This window comes from Podarcis bocagei (genome assembly GCF_964188305.1).
Source record: "Podarcis bocagei genome assembly, chromosome: 13".
Taxonomy (NCBI): domain Eukaryota; kingdom Metazoa; phylum Chordata; class Lepidosauria; order Squamata; family Lacertidae; genus Podarcis; species Podarcis bocagei.
Window position 1 is genome coordinate 52,261,807 of NC_138138.1, and position 26,454 is coordinate 52,288,260.

The 26,454-nt window shown below is 48.5% G+C and overlaps 2 protein-coding genes across 5 annotated transcripts in view; one reads left to right on the forward strand and one right to left on the reverse strand.

The window, feature by feature from the left end:
• Window positions 1-7,799, forward strand: part of LOC308572205 (uncharacterized protein) — a 132,673-nt gene extending 124,874 nt beyond the window's left edge. For 3 of the 4 annotated variants that reach the window (XM_081168179.1, XM_081168180.1, XM_081168181.1), the window contains 4 exons: window positions 433-729; window positions 6,042-6,149; window positions 6,840-6,961; window positions 7,535-7,799. In XM_081168179.1, coding sequence (XP_081024305.1) covers window positions 433-729; window positions 6,042-6,149; window positions 6,840-6,961; window positions 7,535-7,732 — 725 coding nt within the window. In that variant the 3' untranslated portion in view covers window positions 7,733-7,799. Of the gene's footprint in view, window positions 1-432; window positions 730-4,006; window positions 4,334-6,041; window positions 6,150-6,839; window positions 6,962-7,534 lie in introns of all 4 variants that reach the window. The other variant, XM_081168182.1, reaches the window with a different exon arrangement.
• A 7,165-nt stretch (window positions 7,800-14,964) lies between these two features.
• On the reverse strand, window positions 14,965-25,429 carry LOC308572097 (Fc receptor-like protein 3). The gene is made up of 9 exons (XM_081167975.1): window positions 25,297-25,429; window positions 24,981-25,128; window positions 24,854-24,892; window positions 24,025-24,321; window positions 22,132-22,458; window positions 20,533-20,859; window positions 19,154-19,261; window positions 18,397-18,478; window positions 14,965-17,197 (listed from the first exon to the last, which is right to left on the reverse strand). Exons 2-9 carry the CDS (start codon window positions 25,003-25,005, stop codon window positions 17,020-17,022), a joined length of 1,383 nt encoding a protein of 460 aa, XP_081024101.1. The 5' UTR covers window positions 25,006-25,128; window positions 25,297-25,429; the 3' UTR covers window positions 14,965-17,019.
• Between the last annotated feature and the right edge of the window lie 1,025 nt (window positions 25,430-26,454).

Consider the following 26,454-nt stretch of genomic DNA (forward strand, 5'->3'; position numbering starts at 1 on the left):
CTTATTGAGGGGGAGAGAGATTATAGGTCTACAACTCCCATCAGTCATCCACCAAGCAGCTTGATGGGTATTGCAGTCCAACAACATCTGGCAACCCATGGTTCAAACATGCTTGTTTAGGTGAGCTTATCTCGTGAAATTATGTTTGTCAAAAATTGATTGGTTTTGCTGAAAAGTTCCACCAGTTAATGGAATAGAATTATTGGAATGCTGTTCAGGTGATTATGATAGTGACCCCAAGGAAGTAGATTGTGGAAATCTGTGTGTAGCATTTGTTTAATGCAGGACTAAGAAGGACCAAGGCATTCTTGGCACTAAACAAGCATACCTTGAACAAACAGCTCATTAAAAAAAATTGTGGGTGAGGGACTACAAGAGGGAAGGGGCTGAATGGCATTTTCCCCTCGCACTTCTTCCCTTTCCCCAATGCAGTTCCGCCTCCACCAGCTCCAGAGCTGTCCATCATCCCTCCAAGACAGACCTTTCTCCAGGGACAACGGATCACGTTGAAATGCTCCCACCCGGAAGGGCAGCTGGAAGCCAAGTTCTTATTTTATGAAATTAAAGCAGATGGTAATTACACTAGACCCCAAGAACAGCTCAATAATACCCTGGAAATCACTGCAGGATTTCAGGAAACAAAGAAATCATTTGTCTGTGCCTACTTGGAAGAAAGCAGTGCAGGACAACTGTCTGAACGGAGTAACCGCATTGAGGTTTCCATTATAGGTGAGTTAAGTTTGGCTAGTTCATATCATCAGAAGGCAGAGGGCCTTCTTGGTAGTGGCACCCACTAGGAAATAAACAACTACGTGACTTTTAGAAGACACCTGAAGGCACCTTCCTTAAGAATTTTTAAAATATTTGATATCTTATCATGTTTATAATATTATATTGTGAGCCACCCAGAGTGGCTGGGGAGACCCAGCCAGATGGGCGGGGTATAGATGATAAATAATAATAATAATAATAATAATAATAATAATAATAATAATATCCCTTAACTGTGGCAAAGAGTACAAGAGTACCCCCTGGGAGAAAGAGGCACTGGAGGCATGAACTATGGGGATGCTTTGGGCTGGATTAAGAGGACAATTTCAGACCCACATTACGGTCCTTGGAGAGACTTCCAATAGGCATCGTAGCAGCAGTAACCCTGGTGAGCTGCAGTTTCGGGAGAAAAATAAATCAATCCATATCTCATGTATACTGTTCCAAAGCTTCTCCTGCAGGGGAGGTGAATTTATTTTGAAATCACCCCTTGAGGAGCCCCTGAACACACCACTAGGCTGGCTGCCCCTTGTCTCCTAGCACTATAGGAGAAGGAGAAGGTCGGGGGGACGTTTTATCCTTTCCCCCACCCTGAAACTCCCCCCTTCTCTACAAATCCTGAACAGGACGAGGAGGCTCCTGTTGCAAGAACAACACAACTATTAACTGCTAGACATACACTGCAACATTTTGTTGCAGGCCACCCTGGTCTCCTGCCCTGCCACACTTGGGCGGTCTTACGTTTTGCATTTTGAAGGGAAATGGGGCATCGCCAAACAAGTCTCGCTTCTTATTCCTTATCTGTTTATTTGCTTCTCAGACCCCCTTCGTCCTCTGTTCTTCTCTGTGTCCCCGAAGCTTGACACCTACAGCAGTGGGGAGATTGGAAGACGAAGGGGAAGGCTGCCCTAGAATGTCCCAGGTTCAATCCCCGTTGCCTCCTGGTAGGTCAGGGAAACTCTCCTGCCTGAGGACCTAGAGAGAGATGCTGCCAGTCAGTGTATACAATGCTAGCAGGACCACTGGTCTGACGTGGTTATAAGGCAGCGGGTGATGTTCTCAGATGCCAGGGTTACCTCGGAAGTGGGAACCTTGTTGATATCTGCTCAGACTGCAATGTGGGCCTGTCTTTGTTTCTTGGACGATAGCGCTGTAACCCTTATTCAAGCATTAATACTACTCATGAGTAAGAAACCAGGCAAGGGGCCTGGGGACATGCTGGAAAGCTCTGACACATCCCCCTCATACCAGTTACTTCTTTTATAATAATTTTTATTGGTTTTACAATTTGGTTTTACATTCACAGAACAAATCCAATAAAAAATATAGAGAATTCTCGGACTCCCATCCCCTCTTTTGCGCAGTCCACAAATAACCCTTTTCACTGCAAATCATATTATCCTCCATTTATCCACAAAACTCTATTTTCTCTTGTAGTTCTTTTCACATTGCAAGTGTTATTTCAATCTTGATAATGTTTTTAACTGTTTACAGGGTTCTGTCAGATATATTACAAATGTTTCCCAGTCCTTATTTAAAAAATCATCAACCAGAAAAAATATGGAACGCTTCACTCATTTACGTGTCCTCCTTGCACAGGGGCCATGCTAATTTTCCCTGTATCATTCCAATTTTAGTACATGTGTTGCGGAAGGGGTCACCACCCTCATACCATTGACAGATGGAGAAGGTCTGAAGTGGGGAGACCCCTCTATGGTACCAGTGGAGACTCCTAGGGCAATTTAGGGGATGCGATGGCTTACACATGACATGAGTAGTAAGGTAAAGGTAAAGGGACCCCTGACCATTAGGTCCAGTCGTGACTGACTCTGGGATTGCGGCGCTCATCTCGCTTTATTGGCCGAGGGAGCCGGCGTACAGCTTCCGGGTCATGTGGCCAGCATGACTAAGCCGCTTCTGGCGAACCAGAGCAGCGCACGCTGACCTTCCCGCTGGAGTGGTACCTATTTATCTACTGCAATTTGATGTGCTTTCGAACTGCTAGGTTGGCAGGAGCATGGACCGAGCAACGGGAGCTCACCCCGTTGCGGGGATTCGAACCGCCGACCTTCTGATCGGCAAGTCCTAGGCTCTGTGGTTTAACCCACAGCGCCACCTGCGTCCCTTGACATGAGTAGTACAGATCCCCAAATGGGGATTAAGAATTTAGCCAGCTAACGTTTACCTTCCTGGACACTGCACATTTCCCCTGAATATTGTGCAACACATGCTCCTGATCTTCTCCTCTCCTCTCCCCTCCTGAAGTCCAAGTGGGAAATTCATGAACCCACGACTCTCTGTTGACAAACCTGCCTGGATGAAACTGATGTAGTTGCTTCTCGAGGTCCCCAAGTCACCCCCCCAATAAAACACAATTGATACTTGATTTTAGTTTAAGGTTTTGGCATAATTTTGGCCACAACTTCATTAAAATACAAGAAATGTGAGTGGCTGCTTAGGCATTGGTTGCGACTATCTGACCCCGCACAGGGACAGACCGACATTCACACGCCCACAAAGTCAGTCAGGGAAAACATTTGGGGAGAGAGATGGAGCTGGGTACCATGCCCTCACCTCTCCCCAAATGCTCCCAGGGGCTCTTGCGTGGCCCTAGCCCCTTGACAGGGGTTCAGACAAAAGCATGGCGAGCCCCTGGATTCCTTTAATGGAATACCCTTGCAGCAGCAGCATTTGGAGGGGCAGGCACAGCCAATCCATACCCCTCCACCAACCAATTCATGAAACCAATGCCTATGCGCCACCTTACAAGTTGTGACGATTTGCTACGCAGTAGGCAAAAACCAAATGGCACCAGCCACCAGCCAAATGGACAAAATTCCTACCGGGCCCTTGTCCCAAAAGCAGACGACCCCATGACAGCCATAGCAAGGTCAAGCGAACAACTCTGAAAATAGGGAGGGTGGGCGAGTGATCCGATGCGCGCAGCGAAAAGAGGAAGCTCAACGCTGCATGCAGGGTATTTAAAGGCTATGGCTGCCAATCACAAAATGGCAACGTATGAATCTCCCCAGAAACAAGAAGAGCTGAATGATAATGGTGGCCAACTTCTTTTCCCGCCCAGCAACAGTGGGGTGCCTTGTTAGCCCTCAACACAACACGTGCTCTCCATGAAGAAGAACACGCTTTATGGCTTGCCCCTTAAAACCTCCGTGAGCCACAGACTCCAAATCACTTAGCCATTGTATTCATTTTCCTTTACGGACGGCTCCTGTAGCTCCTCCTCCTGCCCCGGTGCTGACAGTGGACTCTCCGTCTGGAGTGGTGAAGGAAGGGGGATTGCTGCGCCTCACTTGCTTGGCCATTGGCAGCGACGCAGAGCAAAGGTTTCATTTCTACAAGGATGGGGTCAAGATTTCCTCCAGCAGTGAAGAGTCTCTGGCGGACTCTGGAGAACCCAGGAATGCCTTCTCGAACGCCTCTGCAAGCATCCTGGTCCAAGTCACAGCCAGCATCCACACTGGGGGATTTGCTTGCAGGTATGAGCAGAAACTGAGCAGCCGATGGATCATGTCTCCCTGGAGCCAAACGGTGAATGTCACAGGTGAGCCATGCCCCACCGGGAACACAGAGCCCACATTCCTTCCTTCCTTCCTTCCTTCCTTCCTTCCTTCCTTCCTTCCTTCCTTCCTTCCTTCCTTCCTTCCTTCCTTCCTTCCTTAGATTTTGACAAAGTAATAATCATAGATAAATAAGAACAAAAATGTGCACCCCTCCACTGTGACCATTCCATTGCAACTATTAAATCTCCCAAAATTCCAGTGCCACTTGCGATGGTTTGACCCCTTTCCGTTTTAACGGTACAAATTCTACAAACACCCTCCATATCTCCTCAAAATCATTTCTCCTGCATATTCCCCGTCTTACCTTAATAGCACATGTTAATTTATCATTCATAGCTATATCCCACACCTCTTTATCCCATTCTTCCATTTTATAGTCTTCTTGCCCCTTCCACTTCCTAGCTATAATAATTCATGCAGCTGTCAATAAATTTGAGAGCAAGTCCTTCCTAGCCTGTGAACCTTCCACCCCACCATAAATTGATAATAATGCTACCTCTGGAATTTTGGTCAGCTTTAACCCAGTAATTTCTGTTATCTCCTTAAACACCCTTTGCCATTTTTAAAAACATATTTCATTATTGGAAATATGTAAAATATTACATATTGGACTACTGCAATGTGCTCTACGTGGGGCTAACTTTGAAGGTGACCTGGAAACTACAACTAATCCAGAATGTGGCAGCTAGACTGGTGACTGGGAGTGGCCACCAAAACCATATAACACTGGTCTTGAAAGACCTACATTGGCTCCCAGTACGTTTCTGCGCACAATTCAAAGTGTTGGTATTGACCTTTAAAGCCCTAAACGGCCTCGGTCCAGTATATCTGAAGGAGCATCTCCACCTCCATCGTTCAGCCCAGACACAGAGGTCCAGGTCTGAGGGCCTTCTGGCAGTTCCCTCCCTGTGAGGGGTGAGATTACAGGGAACCAGGCAGAGGGCCTTCTCAGTGGTGGCGCCCGCCCTGTGGAACGCCCTCTCATCAGATGTCAAGGAAATAAACAACTATCTGACTTTTAGAAGGCATCTGAAGGCAACCCTGTTTAGGGAATTTTTTAGTGCTGTGACATCACATTGTTGGGGAAGGGGTGAAGGGAGGAGAGAGAGATTTTCAAAATCTGATTCTGAGTTTAATAGGCATTGGAGTAAAGGATGGAATGGGCTAGTCAATCCCAAGCAGTAATCGAAGTTGAGCCATTTTGGTAGTTGTAACTGTGAGAGAGATCAAAGGAGCTCTGGCCAAGATCTCTCAGCATAGTCACAAAACTGCCACCCTCATAGTTCCTAGGGGAAACCAACAGAGTACAATACTGAAGATTCAAGTCTGTCGTGAAGATGAGCTTTAATGTGATGTAGCAAAGGGGCAGGGTTATTTTAAGAAGTTCTTCAGTCTTGGGGGGCACAGATATTGTTGCTGCTCTACAACTACCTGACTTCTAGAAGACACCTGAATGCGCCTTCCTTAAGAATTTTTTAAATATTTGATGTCTTATCATGTTTATAATATTATATTGTGAGCCGCCCAGAGTGTGTGTATGTATGTATGTATGTATGTATGTATAAATAATTTATTTCTTTAAAGACTTGCTTTCAACATTGTGTTATGTACTTGTCTTGAATTTTCAAGAGGAAGCCTGTTAGTGTGTTTTTAAGCACATCCCCGCTCCTTTATTTTTTATCTTCACAGCTCAGTTGCCAGATTCCTCTGCTCCATCAATGGGGCATGCATGGTGGGCTAGTCTACTTCTGATCCCGGCAGTCGTGTTCACTTACTATTGTTGGAGAAAGAAAGGCAGTAAGTGATGGGAACTTGGGACCATCCAGCTTAAACCCCAGAAGAAGAGCCTGCCTCCTGTTGGGCCTGGTTCCATAGATTAACTATGCACTGCTATTATATAATCCCATAATAACACAATCTGTAAGTGGAAACCAGCCCACTTTGTTATGTTAATGACTTGGGCTGGCTTGTTAAGTACCACAATTTAGCATAACGAAAAAAGATGCTCTGTGACATAGAATAGATGGGTTGGCTTTTCTTCCAGCTCCTCACCTACCTGCATAGGAGAACAATAGGCAGAGTTGTGTGAGAGCTGGAAGCTGGAGAAAGAGGGGAGAAAGGCCGGGGGGGGGGAGAAAAATGGGGGGGCAGGTTTCTTTCCATTTTTCCTGGTTTTTTTCCAGGCCTTCCCATCTCTAAGAGAGAGACATGTTTGCTCTGGCTTTGGGGGCTGTCCTGGAAAGCTAAAGGGGAAGCAAGATCTATGGGGATGTCAGTGCTATGATACCTTCCATCCTATGCTCTGGTTGTTTATGTGTGTAAATAAAACCATATACCCTACAGACAGCACAGTCTCTGCTGACCTTCGTTCCAAGAAAACAGAGTCCTGGATCAGTGCAGGAATTTGTGGAGTCTCTCACAGATCAGAGATTAGGATGGTGCGCAACCATACTCTTCACTTTTCACTCCGTTTCTCTCTCTTTATAGTTCTTTTTGCCCTGGGCACATCAGAATACCAGCGAGCATCTGTGCCAAAGGAAAGCAAGGAGGAAACAAGTCAATACATGTTTGGCTTGTCGGTACCGCAAACGACAGACTTTCAGGTCAAAGTAAGTAGAAAGGTTTAGGTTCGCATTTTGCTTCCATCTGAGCTCGGGAAATGAGTCCCTCCTCTTACGGAAACCAGTTTTATGGGTCAGGATCGCTTTCAAAGAAGCTTAGGAATTGTAATGATTGGTTTTCCGTCCAGGTGACAAAGTAAACAAGTGTGTAGCTGTCCTTACAGAATTGGCTACCGCCAGGAGTGGGGATAGCCACTTGAATGGAAACCAAAACCGAAAAAAGAACTCTTGTGGCTATAGCTGCCAAATTGCCCATTCATGGACAAAGGAACACAAGAAGCTCCTTTATACCGAGTCAGGCGATTGGTCAGCCTAGCTCAGTATTATCTGCATTGATTGGTAATGACTCTTGAGGGTTTCAGACTGGAGTCTACCTGAAGATACCACCAGGGATCAAACCTGGGAGCTGGTGCATGCAGTGCAGATACCTTGCCACTCAGCTACAGCCCTTATCCCCCACCCCACAAACTAAGGTAAGGGGGAAAAAAAGGTAAAGGACCCCTGGACGGTTATGTCCAGTCAAAGCCGTGGGTCACCCTCGGTTTCCCTCTCTGTCCTCAGAGCTCAGATGTCACCTACGCCACCATTGCCTCCCCACCGACTGTGACTCCCTCCGAACCAACGCTGAAGGACGATCCCATCTCGGCAAAAGACGAAGAGGTCCTCTACAGCGATCTTCTCTTCCATCCTCAACAACGCCACCACGAGGCTGTGCAGGAACGAGATGGTCCAGAAGTGGAGAGGGCAGGTCCTGTGTGAAGCAATGGATGGATTTGTCCCTTTCAATCTCTCCTTTTCCCATTCTCACACTGACACATCAGTTTGTGATTTACCGTATTTTTCGCCCCATAAGACGCACCGGCCCATAAGACGCACCTAGTTTTTTGGGGGGGAAATAAAGGAAAAATTTTTTATTTCCCCCCCAGGTGCGCTGCGCTACACCAGGAGCTTGGGGCGTGCGGAGCTCAGCGCGCCCCAAGCTTCTGCGTGCAGGCAAGGTCTCCGCTAGCGTGGGAGAGCTGGGCGCCTCTCCCAGGGCTAGCGGACCCCTGCGCTAATCCAGAAGCTTGGGACGAGCTGAGGTCAGCGCGCCCCAAGCTTCTGCGTGCGCGCAAGCAGTCCGCTATCCTTGGGATAGCCGCGGGGCTCTCCCAGGGCTAGCGGATCGCTGCGCTACACCAGGAGCTTGGGGCGTGCTGAGCTCAGCGCGCCCCAAGCTTCTAGGTGCGCGCAAGCAGTCCGCTGCCGCCCTAAGCGTCGCGCACCCGGTGGGACCTCCTGCCGGGTGCGCGAGGCTTGCAGACACTCGCCCGAAGCAGGGAGAGCCCTCCGGAGGGCTCCCCGTGCTTCGGGCGACAGGCTGCCTCCCCAAGCCTCGCGCACCGGGCGGGACCTCCTGCCGGGTGCGCGAGGCTTGCAGACACTCGCCCGAAGCAGGGAGAGCCCTCCGGAGGGCTCCCCGTGCTTCGGGCGACAGGCTGCCGCCCCAAGCCTCGCGCACCGGGCGGGACCTCCTGCCGGGTGCGCGAGGCTTGCAGACACTCGCCCGAAGCAGGGAGAGCCCTCCGGAGGGCTCCCCGTGCTTCGGGCGACGGGCTGCCGCCCCAAGCCTCGCGCACCGGGCGGGACCTCCTGCCGGGTGCGCGAGGCTTGCAGACACTCGCCCGAAGCAGGGAGAGCCCTCCGGAGGGCTCCCCGTGCTTCGGGCGACGGGCTGCCTCCCCAAGCCTCGCGCACCGGGCGGGACCTCCTGCCGGGTGCGCGAGGCTTGCAGACACTCGCCCGAAGCAGGGAGAGCCCTCCGGAGGGCTCCCCGTGCTTCGGGCGACGGGCTGCCGCCCCAAGCCTCGCGCACCGGGCGGGACCTCCTGCCGGGTGCGCGAGGCTTGCAGACACTCGCCCGAAGCAGGGAGAGCCCTCCGGAGGGCTCCCCGTGCTTTGGGCGACGGGCTGCCGCCCCAAGCCTCGCGCACCGGGCGGGACCTCCTGCCGGGCGCGCGAGGCTTGCAGACACTCGCCCGAAGCAGGGAGAGCCCTCCGGAGGGCTCCCCGTGCTTCGGGCGACGGGCTGCCGCCCCAAGCCTCGCGCACCGGGCGGGACCTCCTGCCGGGTGCGCGAGGCTTGCAGACACTCGCCCGAAGCAGGGAGAGCCCTCCGGAGGGCTCCCCGTGCTTCGGGCGACAGGCTGCCGCCCCAAGCCTCGCGCACCGGGCGGGACCTCCTGCCGGGCGCGCGAGGCTTGCAGGCATTCGCCCGAAGCAGGGAGAGCCCTCCGGAGGGCTCCCCGTGCTTCGGGCGACGGGCTGCCGCCCCAAGCCTCGCGCACCGGGCGGGACCTCCTGCCGGGTGCGCGAGGCTTGCAGACACTCGCCCGAAGCAGGGAGAGCCCTCCGGAGGGCTCCCCGTGCTTCGGGCGACGGGCTGCCTCCCCAAGCCTCGCGCACCGGGCGGGACCTCCTGCCGGGTGCGCGAGGCTTGCAGACACTCGCCCGAAGCAGGGAGAGCCCTCCGGAGGGCTCCCCGTGCTTCGGGCGACAGGCTGCCGCCCCAAGCCTCGCGCACCGGGCGGGACCTCCTGCCGGGCGCGCGAGGCTTGCAGGCATTCGCCCGAAGCAGGGAGAGCCCTCCGGAGGGCTCCCCGTGCTTCGGGCGACGGGCTGCCGCCCCAAGCCTCGCGCACCGGGCGGGACCTCCTGCCGGGTGCGCGAGGCTTGCAGGCATTCGCCCGAAGCAGGGAGAGCCCTCCGGAGGGCTCCCCGTGCTTCGGGCGACGGGCTGCCTCCCCAAGCCTCGCGCACCGGGCGGGACCTCCTGCCGGGTGCGCGAGGCTTGCAGACACTCGCCCGAAGCAGGGAGAGCCCTCCGGAGGGCTCCCCGTGCTTCGGGCGACAGGCTGCCGCCCCAAGCCTCGCGCACCGGGCGGGACCTCCTGCCGGGCGCGCGAGGCTTGCAGGCATTCGCCCGAAGCAGGGAGAGCCCTCCGGAGGGCTCCCCGTGCTTCGGGCGACGGGCTGCCGCCCCAAGCCTCGCGCACCGGGCGGGACCTCCTGCCGGGTGCGCGAGGCTTGCAGGCATTCGCCCGAAGCAGGGAGAGCCCTCCGGAGGGCTCCCCGTGCTTCGGGCGACAGGCTGCCGCCCCAAGCCTTGCGCACCCGGTGGGACCTCCTGCCGGGCGCGCGAGGATTGCAGGCATTCGCCCCATAAGACGCACCCCGATTTCCCCTTCATTTTTGGAGGGGAAAAAGTGCGTCTTATGGGGCGAAAAATACGGTATTTATTTTTTAATTCTCATAAAAACTCTGCAGCATCTTAGAGGGAATATCTCCTAGCAGACATACTTGCCTGTGCAATTTTGCTTTTTCTGCACATCCTTTCAAAGCAATTTCCCCTGATCGTAACGCGTCCCTGCATGCTATTTTCACCAATATATGCACACTTTACCCTAAGTGTGCATTTTTGCACACGTTGCTCAGCTGGAGAACTGCAAAATTAGTGTGAATCTCTAAGGCTGTCACTTTCTCTTTTCTTTTTTGTATATCATTTTTTTTAACGTTTTCTGTTTTACAATTTAAAATGCTCATTTTACATCCTTAAGATATCAGTGACTTCCCTTCTTCTCTTTCCATCGTTCATTTTACATATCATAAATCCCTGCAAATTTTGCAAAAATTATGCCATTCAGAATTCCATTATTGCATCCATCAAAACTTGTTTACACTGTTGAATTTATCTTAATGCTGCCAGCATTTTCAGCTGTACATAATTATTTCCTATACTGTACATTCAATAAACATTTTCCAGTCTTCTCTAAACATATGTTCTTCTTGTTCTCTCATTCTATATGTTAAGTCTGCAAGTTGTGCATATTCTGTCAACTTAAGTTGCCATTCTTCATTAGCTGGGACCTTGCTTGTTTTCTATTTTGGGGCTAACAAAACATGGGCTGCAGTAGTGGCATACATAAATAACCTTTTTTGAAACCTGGGAATTTTCGTCTGAATTATCCTCAACAGAAAGAATTCTGGTTTTTTTGGGGAAGTACTTTTAATTTTAATTTTTTTCAATTCATTATGTTTTTTTTAAAAAAAATCATATTTATTAAAATTTCCAATAATAACAGAATAGGAAAAATAGAAAAGATAGAGGAAAGAAAGAAAAAGAAAGACCAATTTTAAACCCTTATTTTCATAACCTTCTTTCTGGGACTCCCTCCTCCCCCTCCCGACTGTATTCCCCTTTCTCTACGTTGGTTCCACAAGTTCTCATTCCCAATTTAAACCTAATATGTTGTACCTATTAGCCAATTTAAATTACAATCTTAACATCACTCCTCATCTTTATCAAAATAGAACAAAAAATTTTCCCCCAAGATCTACCCCGTCTCCTTCCACGAATTCCCCCTTTTTCCCCAAAACCTGTTAAATCAAAATACCAAAGTTATATAGAAAGATAAAAGATAGAAGATAGAAGAAGATTCCAAAAGTTGGTTACATAGCCTTTGGATTCTAGAATTCCCCCTCCCTTCCCCGGTTTGGATTCCCCATGTCCATCAGTCTGTATGTTGTCGGCCTGGAGGTCTCAAGTCCACAGCCAAATTTTTCTCAATCCATCTTGCCGGTTTTCTTTAAATTTGCTTGTTTTGATGATGTTTAATTTCAAAAATCCAGTCTAATAGAGGCCTTTAGTTTCCCTTGGTCATTGTTGCTCCTCCCATTGTTCTTTCCGTGGCGTAGTTGGTCCTTTACTCTTTTGTTTCTTACTTTCTCAGGTTTCTGTCTTGTTCAGCTGCAAAACCATTCTTATTCTGAAATCTAGTATCTCTACAGAGGTTTGTTATTCAGGAACAAAAACTTACGTCCAGTTCCTACCTTACTTCAATAGAAAGATTCTATTGTGTTGTCACCTCTGTAGACAAAACAATATTTCAGTTTTGCTACTTTCCCAGGAGCTAAGACCAGTACACATCCCAGAGTAGTTTTCCACATACGCCACTTGTAATGTCCCAAAGCCCCTCTAGGCGGGTTGCAGTAACTTTATGTCCTCTAATCCAAAAGTCAAGTTGTTGTTTCTTTCCCCCCCGACATTTTGTATCCATATTTATATCCAATTGTATCAAAATTAACCAGCAAAATACTTGTAACAAAGTCCTCTTTGTATTCTCAAGATTTGACAGCTACTTTGACAGCTGTGAAACTCTCCATCTCTCTCCGCCAGATTCTCCGAATCGCCCCGGTTCCCAGGGGGGGGGGGGGTTTGCCTTTTCCCTCTCACCTTCGACTTTTCTCCTCCAGCACAATTCTTGTAGTATCCCATCGTGGAATTGATATTTTTTGTCAGCAATAAACTTCTGAATCGATCTTGGTTTCTCAGTCCTTGTTTTAACATGTTTACAATCAGGGAGGGGACTGACTTCCTTTTTAGATCCCCCCCGCTCGTGCCGAATCCGGAAAAAAATTCCTTTTTTTTCTCGTTTTATACCCGGTTACCCAATTACTCACGGGTTGTTGTTAAATGTCCGAATTTCAAATGGAAGAAGCCAGCGCTCTCCGACGAATGGCATGCGGCTGCGCTCGGCAGGGGAAGCAATGGACTCACAGCACCACGCCGCTCCCCGGCACCCGATCCGTAGCCTTTAAAAAGGCTCCTTCACGAGTCGGGAGGGCACTAACGGTACCAGCCGAGTCCCCATGTCCACGGGCTCCGTGCCCGTGGTTTTTAAGGGTCCCCGCGTCGCCGGCGCGGTAGGACCCAGCCCCTGCCGAACAGACTCCCTCCGGAGCTCGGAGGGAGTCCGCCATTCGGCGATGGCGCCAACCCGGAAGTCCTTTTTCAATTCATTATGGATCATTTCCCAATACTCTTTTACAAGTCCATCACATATGAAAGAACATTCCCTCCATCTCTTTGCATCTTCAGCCCTTACCCGATTCTGTCTTATACATCTTAGCAACCCTACTCAGAGTTAAATGCCACCCATGAATCGTTTTCAGGTAGTTCTCCTTCAAAGAAGAACATGCTGTGAACTTCAAATCACTTTTCCAGAGTTTTTCCCAGAGGTTAAAATCTATATTGTGACCTAGTATCTATTGCCCAGTGCGTCATTGAGGCTTTAACAAGTTCGTCTTTTCCCCCAGTCTAATAACAAATTATACATTTTAGACAAAAGATTCTCTTTGTTTTGTAGAAGTTATTTTTTGAATTGTGAGCTTTGGTCCGTAAAAGCAATTTTTCTATCTAATTTAAACATTTCATGTAACTGATGGTATTGTAACCAATTCGTAACGTGGCTCCTTACATTTTCCATTGAGTTCAGTTTGCCCCCCCCCCCCAAGTACAGCAATTCCCTGTAGGTTGCCCACTGTCTATCCATATTAACTCTCTTAATAGTAATAGCCTCGATAGGAGATAGCCATAAAGGTATTTTCCTTTCCAGCAGATTTTTATGTAACTCCCAAACTCTATACAGATTCTTCCTAAGAATATATTTGATAAAACTCTTGTGAATTTTTGCCTTCCCATATCAAAGACATGCATGCCCCCCAAATTTTAAATAATGACCTTCTAAGTCTAGGATGTCTGCATTATCCAAAGTAATCCATGCTTTTAACCAACACAAACAGGCTGCCTCGTAATAAATTTGCAGTTCTGGCAGGGCAAAGCCTCCTCTTTCTTTAATGTCTATCATAATTTTATGTTTCATTCTTGGCTTCCCCCCCCCTGCCAGATAAATTTAGAAATATCCTTCTTCCATTCTTTGAAGCAGCCTGAATTGTTTACATTATGTGGCTCTAAAAGAGGACTGGGCAAATTCAGGAAGGACAAGGCTACCAGTGGATGCTAATGCCAATGGCTGTGTTCTACTTTCCCTGTCAGATGCATTATATGGAGGGGGTTGGGCTAGATGACCCTCGGGGGGGGGGGCCCTTCCACAGTTCTGTGATTGCAGTTACTGCAATCTCCAGAGTTTCCACCTGCAACCATCTCTCTGGATCCCCAGGGCCCTGTCTCTGTCAAGGAGGGGCAGGTTGAGCTGCTTAGCTTCTGCAGGGCTATAAGGGGCAGGTTGTAAATTGCACAATGAACAACAAGATCTAATCTATGAGGAACTGCCCAATAAAGACAGGAATTCCTACACCACAGACAGAATAATTGCCACACACAGGAAGAACAAGGATATACTTTGAATTCCTCACTTGTAGATTTATAAATCATTTAATGTGTCAACATGAACAGAAGTTATTAATACTGCAGTTGTTGTGTAAGGGATTATTATTATGACCGGAATGTAATGGAAATCAGTAAGATTTTGGAATGCAGAAATAAAGCAAATAACCAAGCCATCAATTCTAGAATGTGGGGGCAGCGGCAGAGCATATGCCCGTGTTGCCTGGGGCAGGTGCATGAGGCGCACCCCCGATGAGGCTGGGGTGCGAAGGGTGCCCTCCCATGCGCCACAGTTCAGGGTAGGAGAGGGGCGGGGAAGCAGGGGCAGAGCAAGGTGGGTGCGGTGCGCCCCGGGTGTCACCTCTGAGGGGGGTGACAAAAAGCTTTGCGGCACTGAAAACGGTCTGCCTGCTGGCTCCCCCTCAGCTGTAGGGCGTTAGGCAGAAAAAAACCTCAACAAATCTGGCTCCCCCCCCCAAAAAAGCTGCACAACTGCCCCGGCTCCCCCCCTCCAAATATGAAATAAAGTCAAAGCATTTTTGCAGGCAAAAATTAAAAAATAAAAATCAATGTGGTGGTGGTGGGGGTCACAAGAAATTTCCCGCACTGCGCCGGGTACCACCTCACCTTGCTATGCCACTGCAGGAGAGCTGCTGTTAACTTTCCCCCTGCTCTCAGCCACCAGGTCAGACATGACCCAGCAAAGGAGCTACTGCAGCTGGGTGCGTCTTGCCACGGCTGAGGAGAGCTGCTCTCTACCACCAGGTCAGAAGAGCTGCTACCGCTGGGCACAAGACATGCTGCAGCCGAGGAAGGTGGGCATCAGTGCTGCCGTTCACTTGCCTGCTCTTCTCTCCTGGTTTAGGGCAGAGCTGCGCCAGGCGCAAGCGCTATAGCCACGCTCCAATAAAGGAGTCTGCGGTGGGGGTGCCTGTTTGTGCCCAGCTGCGATTTAAAAACACATATTTTTGCTATTTTGTCACCCCCCTCGGCGATGGCACACTGGGCGGCCCTCACCCCCCCTTCCTAAGCCACTGCGGCCCCCACCTTATCTAAAGTATATAATTCGGTATTTGAATGATTGGTATTAGTAACTGTATTATAAATTGGGTGTTGTTATAATGAGGCTATTATTGGATTGTAATTGTAAACAAATAAAAATTATTATACAGTGGTACCTCGGGTTACATAGACGTCAGGTTACAGACTCCGCTAACCTAGAAATAGTGCTTCAGGTTAGGAACTTTGCTTCAGGATGAGAACAGATATCGTGTTCCGGCGGCGCGGCAGCAGCAGGAGGCCCCATTAGCTAAAGTGGTGTTTCAGGTTAAGAACAGTTTCAGGTTAAGTACGGACCTCCGGAATGAATTAAGTACTTAACCTGAGGTACCACTGTATATAAAAAAGACAGGAATTCCTTTGAATGATGACGTGCTGTCATGCCGCCAGAGCATGATTTCTTTTCTCATCCTGAAGCAAAGTTCTTAACCTGAAGCACTATTTCTGGGTTAGCGGAGTCTGTAACCTGAAGCGTATGTCACCTGAAGCGTCTGTAACCTGAGGTACCACTGTACTGTGTATATCGGGTGTCACTGCCAAGGCAGGCTGCCCAGAAGCAGCCTCTTCTCCGTAGCCGATGGGCAAAACCCCAATTGTTCCTTTGAAAGTTGATGCAAGAGGCAGGGCGCGCAGCAGTCTGATATTACTAGCAGGGAGCTGCGGAGGGAGCCGTGGTTTTGTTTTGTTCTTCTGAGAAGAGAGGAATCTGGGGACGTGGCCAGTGTGGTCTACCAAGTGAGGAAGTGCTGTTTTTTTTTCTGCACAGCCACACAGCTTCAAGGCCTGCTGTTCTCTCCAGTTTAAACCAAACCTCACACACAGCGAGGGGAGAATCTGTCCATGTTGACGGACTTTGGGAGAAGTGATGTGCGCTGGGCATGCTTTATTTTTTTCTATTTTTTTAATTTTTATTGGAAATTTTATTTACAACATAACATAACCCCCCCGCCCCCCAATACAGAAATCCACCCTCATTAAACATGAACATAACATACAATAAGCATAACATACAACAATACAAATAAAAGACTTCCTTTATCCTGTATCTGGCCTCCTTATTTACTTCTTATAAGCTGTTTCCTTTATGAATAATTATTAAGATTTTTCTAATTGTAACTTAAATATCCACAAAGTCTCCTGCAGACATTAATCGAAACAAGTCCAGGTATGTCTTTTAGGGCACTGTTTTGTGAAGTATTCTCTGCATTTTCCCCATGCTTTTTGAAACAGTGATCTCTAATTGCCTCTGTTAATCTAGCCTGTTCAATATACTCTAACAGTTTGTCTTGCCATTCCCTGTAATCGGACTCTGGTGCAATCAGACCAGGATTGAGGCAATATGTTCAAACCCTCTTGTTCCAGTGAGCAACCTGGCCACTGAATTCTGCACCACCTCAAGTTTCCAAACCGTCTTCAAAGGCAGCCCTACATATAACGCATTGCAGTAATCTAACCTTGAGGATACCAGAGCATAGACAACAACTTCAACCATTCCCATCATCCCTCGAACACAGAGCATGTTGGCTGGGGCTGATGGGAGCTGGATCCCAAGATCATGGAGGGAGCCACAAGTTCCCCATCCCTGATCTAGGGAGAGGAACAGCAGCTAACTGGGCAAATCCTGCTGCTTAGAGGCACCCTTGGGCAACAAGGCAAAGTATTTTAGACAGACAAACTCTTGAGGAAAGTGCTGCAGAAAGTGAGCCAAGCCATATGCTGGACTAGGCAGAGAAAGGCAAAACACTGCCCTCTTCCCTGACCCCTTCCACCCCATCTCCCTGGTTGTAAATCCCCATCTGAATATCTTAATCTCCCCGACGGCTCATTCTTCTTCAGAATCTCTGTATCTTTCTGCTCTCTTCTTGCCCTGAAGGGGAATGTAGTTGTAGAGACCTTCCTCCTGGTCTTCGGCCAGTTTGGCTCCACTCTCCATCCATGATTGCGATAGTGGGGGCTGCGGCAGAGCAGGGGGCGGCAAGGCAGTAAAAGGCGTCTGAGTCCTGAAAAGGAGAAGGAAATTGAGGGACATGTTCAAAGAATGATGATCCCCCCAAGCCTGTTGGGAGCAAATTGAGGGTTTGCTTCATCCAGTTTTGAGAGCAACCAGTTGGACACTCCTGGGCAACTCACAAACAGGCCACCCTCCTCTTTTGCTTATCTCCAGTGCACAGCAATTCAGAGGTAGACTGCTTCTGCACAATGAAGATCTACTAAGCTGTCGTGACTAAAATGCTTTGGCGGAATATTCTTCACAAATGTACCTCTTTTCAAAGGGCATCTAAACCACATCCTGTAGCAGCCAATTCCACAGCTCAGTTTCTATTTCCTTAAATAGAGATTGTGGGGGGGGGGGGAGGGCGCCAGTTATTGTATTTGCCAAAGGTTCATTTTAAAATGGTTCCACAATTTCTGTCCCACTTTTTTTACACAGAGAATACACACAGCAGCTCACGGCAAAGGTGAATGGTCAAGCAACTCAACGAATCTGCTCCCTTCTCCCCTTCTGCCTCCACCTTTCCCTGCCCCATCGCTCTATCCCTGTCCCAGCCACCCCATCTCTTTCAGACACCTTCCCTTCTCTCCAACATGCCAATCATTTCCCCCTCCTTATCTGCCATCCCCAATCTTGTCCTTCTTCCTGAATAGCTCAGTTGGCTAGAGCGTGGTGCTGATGATGCCAAGGTTGCAGGTTTGATCCCCGTAAGGGGCAGCTGCATTTCCCTGCAATTCAGGGGGGTTGGACTAGATGATCTACTGGGTCCCTTCCAATTCTACAATTCTATGATTCTTCCTATGGGGGCTCTTTGCTCCTTTTTCTGCCTGGGACACCCCCCCGCTGCCTGTTCCTCCAGTTGCCTTTCATCCTTTTATCTCCCAGCGAACAAGACATTGTCCCTCTCTTGACTGATAAGTCTCTCCTGCATTTCCAGGTTGCCAGGCTCTGGGTTCAAGTTTTCCTCCCCTCTGGAAACTCCTTGCATAGTTTGTGGGTGCTCTTCGCCTCCAACTATGTTCAAAACTTTAAGAACTGAACTGCTGCCTGAGCTGGCTCTTTCGCTCCTCCCTCCTTGTGTGCCACGACCATTGTTATTTTGGTTGGCCAGTCTAGGAACACTTTTTGGAAGAAATGCTTTAAATAAATAAGAAATTATGAAGACACACATCACATCAGTGTTATACCAGCATTAGTTGCCGTTACCTCTGAGGCTTCCTAGTGGCGCTGAACATTTCAACATACTCAGAATTTGCTTCTTCCTTGTTTTCCTGCTCAGATTTCAACGCTTCCAAAGTGGAAATGGAGAGAGAAAAGAGAAGAAAGATGGTGAGACAGGGCTGGTCCTGAAAACAAACCTCTTGTGGCTAGGAGTTCCACAGGACAGACACAGGCAAGGCTCCCTCCGACATCCTAACCACATCCAATATGAAGGAAGAAAAAATAAATGCTTGGTTTTGTTGCTTTTAACCAACACTGCTCTCACGGCCACCACTCTCACGACACAGAGAGGAGCATCATCCCCTAAAGATCTTAGGCAGGCTTCTACATACATAGGTAGTAGTAGTAGTAATAATAATAATAATAATGATTTATTTATACCCTGCCCACCTTTTGGGTTACCCAGCCACTCTGGGTGGCTCCCAACAGAATATTAAAAACATGATCAAACATCAAACATCAAAAACTTCCCTAAACAGGACTGCCTTCAGATGCCTTCTAAAATTCAGATAGTAGTTTATTTCCTTGACATCTGATGGGAGGATGTTCCACAGGGAGAGTGCCACCACCGAGAAGGCCCTCTGCCTGGTTCCCTGTAACCTCGTTTCTCGCAGGGAGGGAACTGCCAGAAGGCCCTCAGAGCTGGACCTCAGTGTCCGGGCTGAGCGATGGGGGTGGAGATGCTCCTTCAGGTATACTGGGCCAATGATATGAGAGGCCCACAGTCTCCAGCATCACCTACCTCTCTTCCTTCTCGTGCAGTAAAAAGCAAGGGGGACCATCAGGATCACCAGTGGAATTGCCCAGCGTGCATATAGCATGGGTGACGAAGAGCGATTTGGTGCCCAAGCTGCAGAGAGGAAAGAAGGGGATTTGGCTGTTGGTATGAATAAGGGGTTCTGGCAAATATAAGGGGAAGAAGGGGAAGAAATGGAGGCAGTGAGAGATTTTACTTTCTTGGGCTCCATGATCACTGCAGATGGTGACAGCAGCCACGAAATTAAAAGACGCCTGCTTCTTGGGAGAAAAGCAATGACAAACCTAGACAGCATCTTAAAAAGCAGAGACATCACCTTGCCAACAAAGATCCATATAGTTAAAGCTATGGTTTTCCCAGTAGTGATGTATAGAAGTGAGAGCTGGACCATAAAGAAGGCTGATCACCGAAGAATTGATGCTTTTGAATTCTGGTGCTGGAGGAGACTCTTGAGAGTCCCATGGACTGCAAGAAGATCAAACCTCTCCATTCTGAAGGAAATCAGCCCTGACTGCTCACTGGAAGGACAGATCCTGAAGCTGAGACTCCAATATTTTGGCCACCTCATGAGAAGAGAAGACTCCCTGGAAAAGACCCTGATGTTGGGAAAGATGGAGGGCACAAGGAGAAGGGGACGACGGAGGACAAGATGGTGGGACAGTGTTCTTGAAGCGACCAGCATGAGTTTGACCAAACTGCGGGAGGCAGTGGAAGACAGGAGTGCCTTGTGTGCTCTGGTCCATGGGGGTCACAAAGAGTCGGACACGACTAAACGACTCAACAACAACAACAACAACAACATGAATAAAGGGAGGAGAGAGTCCATTGCAGCCGTTGTTGTTGAAGACACAGTAACAGTAATTCAGTGAAGTTAAAAATATATCAGTATATCGGTATACCGATATACCAAAGGAACAGAAAAGACATTATATGTATGCGACAAGAGCTACATGGATGCTGCTAGCCTAGAGATGGAAAGAAAATTATGTCCCTACCAGAGAAGAAAGGCAAATAAAACTGTTGGAGTATGCTGAAAGGGCAAAACTGACTGTAAGACTCAGGAACCAAGGAGACCTAAACTTCAATAAAGAAAAGGGAAAATTTGTAATTTATCTAGGTGATCACTGTAAACAGGTGAAAACCCTAGCAGGATTGTAATAACACTTGCAATGTAACTAATATTATGGACAAGATGGGAAGATATAAAATACGGATTGTGGAAGAATATGCAGTTAGGAGGGTGTACAATAGGACCCACGGAGGGGAAGATGGAAAATCCAGAGATTTGGAGAAATCTCTAATTATGGGTATGTAATTTGGTTTGTTATGAATTAATATTTGTAAAATATTAGGGCATGGCTCACCTGTGAGATTCACCGTTTGGCTCCAGGGAGACATGATCCATTGGCTGCTCAGTTTCTGCTCATACCTGCAAGCAAATCCCCCTGTGTGGATGCCGGCTGTGACTTGGACCAGGATGTCTGCAGAGGCGCTCGAGAAGGCATTCCTGGGTTCTCCGGAGTCCGCCAGAGACTCTTCACTGCTGGAGGAAATCTTGACCCCATCCTTGTAGAAATGGAACCTTTGCTCTGCGTCGCTGCCAATGGCCAAGCAAGTGAGGCGCAGCAATCCCCCTTCCTTCACCACTCCAGACGGAGGGTCCACTGTCAGCACCGGGGCAGGAGGAGGAGCTACAGGAGCCGTCCGTAAAGGAAAATGAGTACAATGGCTAAGTGGTTTGGAGTCTGTGGCTCATGGAGGTTTTAAGGGGCAAGCCATAACTAAATCGGGTTCATCCAGGCAGGGTTGTCAACAGAGAGTCGTGGGTTCATGAATTCCCCACTTGGACTTCAGGAGGGGAGAGGAGAGGAGAAGATCAGGAGCATGTGTTGCACAACATTCAGGGGAAATGTGCAGTGTCCGGGAAGGTAAATGTTAGCTGGCTAAACTCTTGATCACAGTTTGGGGATCTGTACTACTCATGTCATGTGTAAGCCATCACATCCCCTAAATTGCCCTAGGAGTCTCCACTGGTACCATAGACGGGTCTCCCCACTTCAGACCTTCACCATCTGTCAATGGTATGAGGGTGGTGACCCCTTCGGCAGCACATGTACTAAAATTGGAATGATACAGGAAAGATTAGCATGGCCCCAGCTCAAGGATGACATGCAAATTCGTGAAGAGTTCCATATTTTTTCAGGGCTATATTTTTTTTAATAAGGATTCGGGGAAAATTGTAATATATTTGACAGAACACTGTAAACTGTTAAAAACATTACCAAGATTGAAAAAACACTTGCAATGTGAAAAGAAATATAGGAGAAAATAGAGTTTTATGGAGGATAATATGATTTGCAGCAAAAAAGGGTTATATGTGGACCCCACAAAAGGGAGGGTGGAAGTCTGAGAATTCTGTATTTTTATTGGATTTTTTCTGTGAATGTAAAACCAAATTGTAAAACCAATAAAAATAGTTATAAAAGAAGTACCAGCTGGTATGAGGGTGATGTGTCAGTACTTACCAGCATGCCCCAGGCCCCTTGCATGGTTTCCTACTCATGAGTAGTATTAATGCTTGACTATGTGTGGGTTAAACCACAGAGCCTAGGGCTTGCCGATCAGAAGGTCGGCGGTTCGAATCCCCGCGACGGGGTGAGCTCCCGTTGCTGGGTCCCTGCTCCTGCCAACCTAGCAGTTCAAAAGCATATCAAAGTGCAAGTAGATAAATAGGTACCGCTCTGGCGGGAAGGTAAACGGCGTTTCTGTGCGCTGTTCTGGTTCGCCAGAAGCGGCTTAGTCCTGCTGGCCACATGACCCAGAAGCTGTACGCCGGCTCCCTTGGCCAGTAAAGCGAGATGAACGCCACAACCCCAGAGTTGGTTACGACTGGACCTAATGGTCAGGGGTCCCACTTGGATTGTTATGAATTAATATTTGTAAAATATTAGGGCATGGCTCACCTGTGACATTCACCGTTTGGCTCCAGGGAGACATGATCCATCGGCTGCTCAGTTTCTGCTCATACCTGCAAGCAAATCCCCCTGTGTGGATGCTGGCTGTGACTTGGACCAGGATGTCTGCAGAGGCGTTCGAGAAGGCATTCCTGGGTTCTCCAGAGTCCGCCAGAGACTCTTCACTGCTGGAGGAAATCTTGACCCCATCCTTGTAGAAATGGAACCTTTGCTCTGCGTCGCTGCCAATGGCCAAGCAAGTGAGGCGCAGCAATCCCCCTTCCTTCACCACTCCAGACGGAGGGTCCACTGTCAGCACCGGGGCAGGAGGAGGAGCTACAGGAGCCGTCCGTAAAGGAAAATGAGTACAATGGCTAAGTGATTTGGAGTCTGTGGCTCACGGAGGTTTAAGGGGCAAGCCATAACTAAATCGGGTTCATCCAGGCAGGGTTGTCAACAGAGAGTCATGGGTTCATGAATTCCCCACTTGGACTTCAGGAGGGGAGAGGAGAGGAGAAGATCAGGAGCATGTGTTGCACAACATTCAGGGGAAATGTGCAGTGTCCGGGAAGGTAAATGTTAGCTGGCTAAACTCTTGATCCCCATTTGGGGATCTGTACTACTCATGTCAAGGGACGTGGGTGGCGCTGTGGGTTAAACCACAGAGCCTAGGACTTGCTGATGAGAAGGTCGGCAGTTCGAATCCCCGCAACGGAGTGAGCTCCCGTTGCTTGGTCCCTGCTCCTGCCAACCTAGCAGTTCAAAAGCACATCAAAGTGCAAGTAGATAAATAGGTACCGCTCCGGGGGGAAGGTAAACGGCGTTTCTGTGCGCTGCTCTGGTTCGCCAGAAGCGGCTTAGTCCTGCTGGCCACATGACCCGGAAGCTGTACGCCGGCTCCCTCGGCCAATAAAGCAAGATGAGCGCCGCAACCCAGAGTCGTCCGCGACTGGACCTAATGGTCAGGGGTCCCTTTACCTTTACCTTACTACTCATGTCATGTGTAAGCCATCACATCCCCTAAATTGCCCTAGGAGTCTCCACTGGTACCATAGAGGGGTCTTCCCACTTCAGACCTTCACCATCTGTCAGTGGTATGAGGGTGGTGATCCCATCGGCAGCACATGTACTAAAATTGGAATGATACAGGGAAAATTAGCATGGCCCCTGTGCAAGGATGACACGCAAATACGTGAAGCGTTCCATATTTTTTCAGTGCTATATATTTTTTAATAAGGACTGGGGGGGAGATTGTAATATATCTGACAGAACACTGTAAACGGTTAAAAACATTACCAAGATTGAAATAACACTTGCAATGTGAAAAGAACTATAGGAGAAAATAGAGTTTTTTGGAGGATAATATTTACAGATTTACAGTAAAAGGGTTATTTGTGGACTCCACAAAAGGGAGGGTGGCAGTCCGAGAATTCTGTATTTTTTTATTGGATTTTTTCTGTGAATTTAAAACCAGATTGTAAAACCAACAAAAATTATTATAAAAGAAGTAACTGGTATGAGGGTGATGTGTCGGAGCTTTCCAGCTTGCCCCCAGCCCCTTGCCTGGTTTCTTACTCATGAGTAGTATTCATGTTTGACTAAGGGTTACAGCGCTATCGTCCAAGAAAAAAAGACCCACATTGCAGTCTGAGCAGATATCAAGAAGGTTCTCATTTCCAAGGTAACCCTGGCATCTAAGAACGTCACCAACTGCCTTATAACCACGCCAGACCAGTGGTCCTGCTAGCATTGTATACACTGACTGGCAGCATCTCTCTCCAGGTCCTCAGGCAGGAGAGTTTCCCAGACCCACCAGGAGACAACGGGGATTGAACCTGGGACATTCTAGGGCAGCCTTCCCCTTCATCTTCCAAGGGAATAATGCGTTTTTTAAGGCCTCACCCATCACTGAAATCCTGATCCTTCTGCTTTTGGGGGATGAGATGTTCCAGCTCGATTCCGCAGCTTGGTACGTGCAAAAATGATCCCCGCTGTGTCGAGGAAACAAGCGCTTCATGTGCGTTAAGGAGGCCAGAGGAGAAGGGGGCCTGTAGCCATACAACAGCCATCGGTCCTTCCGAAAGAGAACCCTCGACATGAGAAGGTTTTCAGGAGCAGAGCATGTGAGGTTCACAATCTCCCCACTGCTGTAGGTGTCAAGCTTCGGGGACACAGAGAAGAACGGAGGACGAAGGGGGTCTGAGAAGCAAATAAACAGAAAAGGAATAAGAAGCGAGACTTATTTGGCGATGCCCCATTTCCCTTCAAAATGCAAAACGTAAGACCGCCCAAGTGTGGCAGGGCAGGAGACCAGGGTAGCCTGCCACAAAATGTTGCCGTGTATGTCAAGTGGGAGATAACCAGAGAATGCCCCACTCTGGTGAGACAGTCCGCAGGCAGGGAGGGTCTCATCCTGCATCCCAGATGGAGCTGGTAGAAAGCTGCCCTGGACACAGAATTGACCTACGCTTCCAGGATAGTGGTGAGTCCAAAATGACTCCCAGGCTGCGCACCTGGTCCTTCAGGGGCACAGTTGCCCCATTCAGGACCAGGGAGTCCTCCACATCTGCCCGCCCTCTGTCCCCCAAAACAGTACTTCTGTCTTGTCAGGATTCAGCCTCAATCTGTTAGCCGCCATCCACCCAATCATGCAAAATCTGACACTCCTACATCCCATAGAGCTTCTGTCTCCTATCAGAAAAGTTGAAAGAAGAATGGAAATCCGCTTTACCTGCCTGGACTGATCTCCCGAGAAGGATCTGGAGACAGACTGGAAGTGAAGAGCAAAGGAAAGATGCAGTGTGAATGTGAGATAGATGGCAAATTTCCAATCTGAGTTGAGCAGAGAGGTCACCAACCTGTCACCAAAGCAGCAGACTTCATGCTCAGTCAGTATCCCTGGAAGAACAACCACGGCTGGAGCCCCAAATCCACCTTCTCTCTGGTTTCTATCCCAAGAGAGACAATGAACCGGCCTTGCCGAAGTCTGTCTTCTCAAAGCAAAGACTAAAGACAGGAAGCACAACATCACACCCTCGACTCCTGCGCATTGTGGACACCCACCCACCCTGAGCTGTGTGTGGAACTCGGCCTATAGGCTTAAGCCATAACCACAAGCTTTATCCAGCTCCATCTAGGAGCTGCTAACCATATCTGATCTTGCTATGCCATCACCTGTTTTTCTCTGCGGTCAAACTTCTTGAAGCAACCCAAATGGAACAATGTGCAGCAGGATGGGAGAAGGGAAGAGCAGAAGTCAACTTTACCTGCATAGACGGATCGCCAAAGGATGACAGGGAGACTGGAAGGAAAGCTCCTGCTCTGGGAAGCTGGTATTAGCTGCTTCCAGCCTGCCAAACTCCTTTGAGATTCTTCTGCCCAGTGGCGTAGCGTGGGGGGTGCAGGGGGGGGCCCGGCCGCACCGGGCACAACATCTGGGGGTTAGGGTTAGGGGGCGCAAATCCACGGGTTAGGGGGCGCAAATCCACGGGTTGGGGGCGCAAATTACTTGCCTTGCCCCGGGTGCTGACAACCCACGCTACGCCACTGCTTCTGCCCCCTCTTTCCCAAGTACAGTTAAAGAAGTCACGTTAGAATTCAACTTGGAAATGTGAAGACACACGCACTGAGAAGCGGATTTGAGTGCAACATGCTGAGAACCTCAGCTGAAACTTAAATGTATTTACAATATAAATACATTCAAGTAAAAAAAAGGCGAAAGATTTATACGATCTGAAGAGAAACCAGAGTATAACGTTTGAAACCAGAGATAACGTTTGTAAGTTTTAAGGAAGTTTTGTGATAATATCGATCAGAAATATTGTTAAAAAATAAGGTTAACAGCAAAATAATACTGTAGTGCAATATTAATTTAAGAAATGTGAAAGAAGTGAGTAAAATGAAGGATTATCAGACAAGCTGAGGGAAGTCAAAAAGGAGAAATTTGTGATAAAATGAAAAGATGTTTGGATTGTATAATTTTTGTATTGGAAAATGAATAAAAAATATTTACATATTAAAAAAAGAAAGAAACCTAAATGTATTTACAGTGGTACCTCAGGTTAAGTACTTAATTCATTCCGGAGGTTCATTCTTAACCTGAAACTGTTCTTAACCTGAAGCACCACTTTAGCTAATGGGGCCTCCCACTGCTACCATGCCGCCGGAGCACGATTTCTGTTCTCATCTTGAAGCAAAGTTCTTAACCTGAAGCACTATTTCTGGGTTAGCGGAGTCTGTAACCTGAAGCGTATGTAACCTGAGGTACCACTGTATTTGCATTTAGATCCCACCCCTTTCTTCTGTTGGCAAACATATATTTCTTTGGTTAGT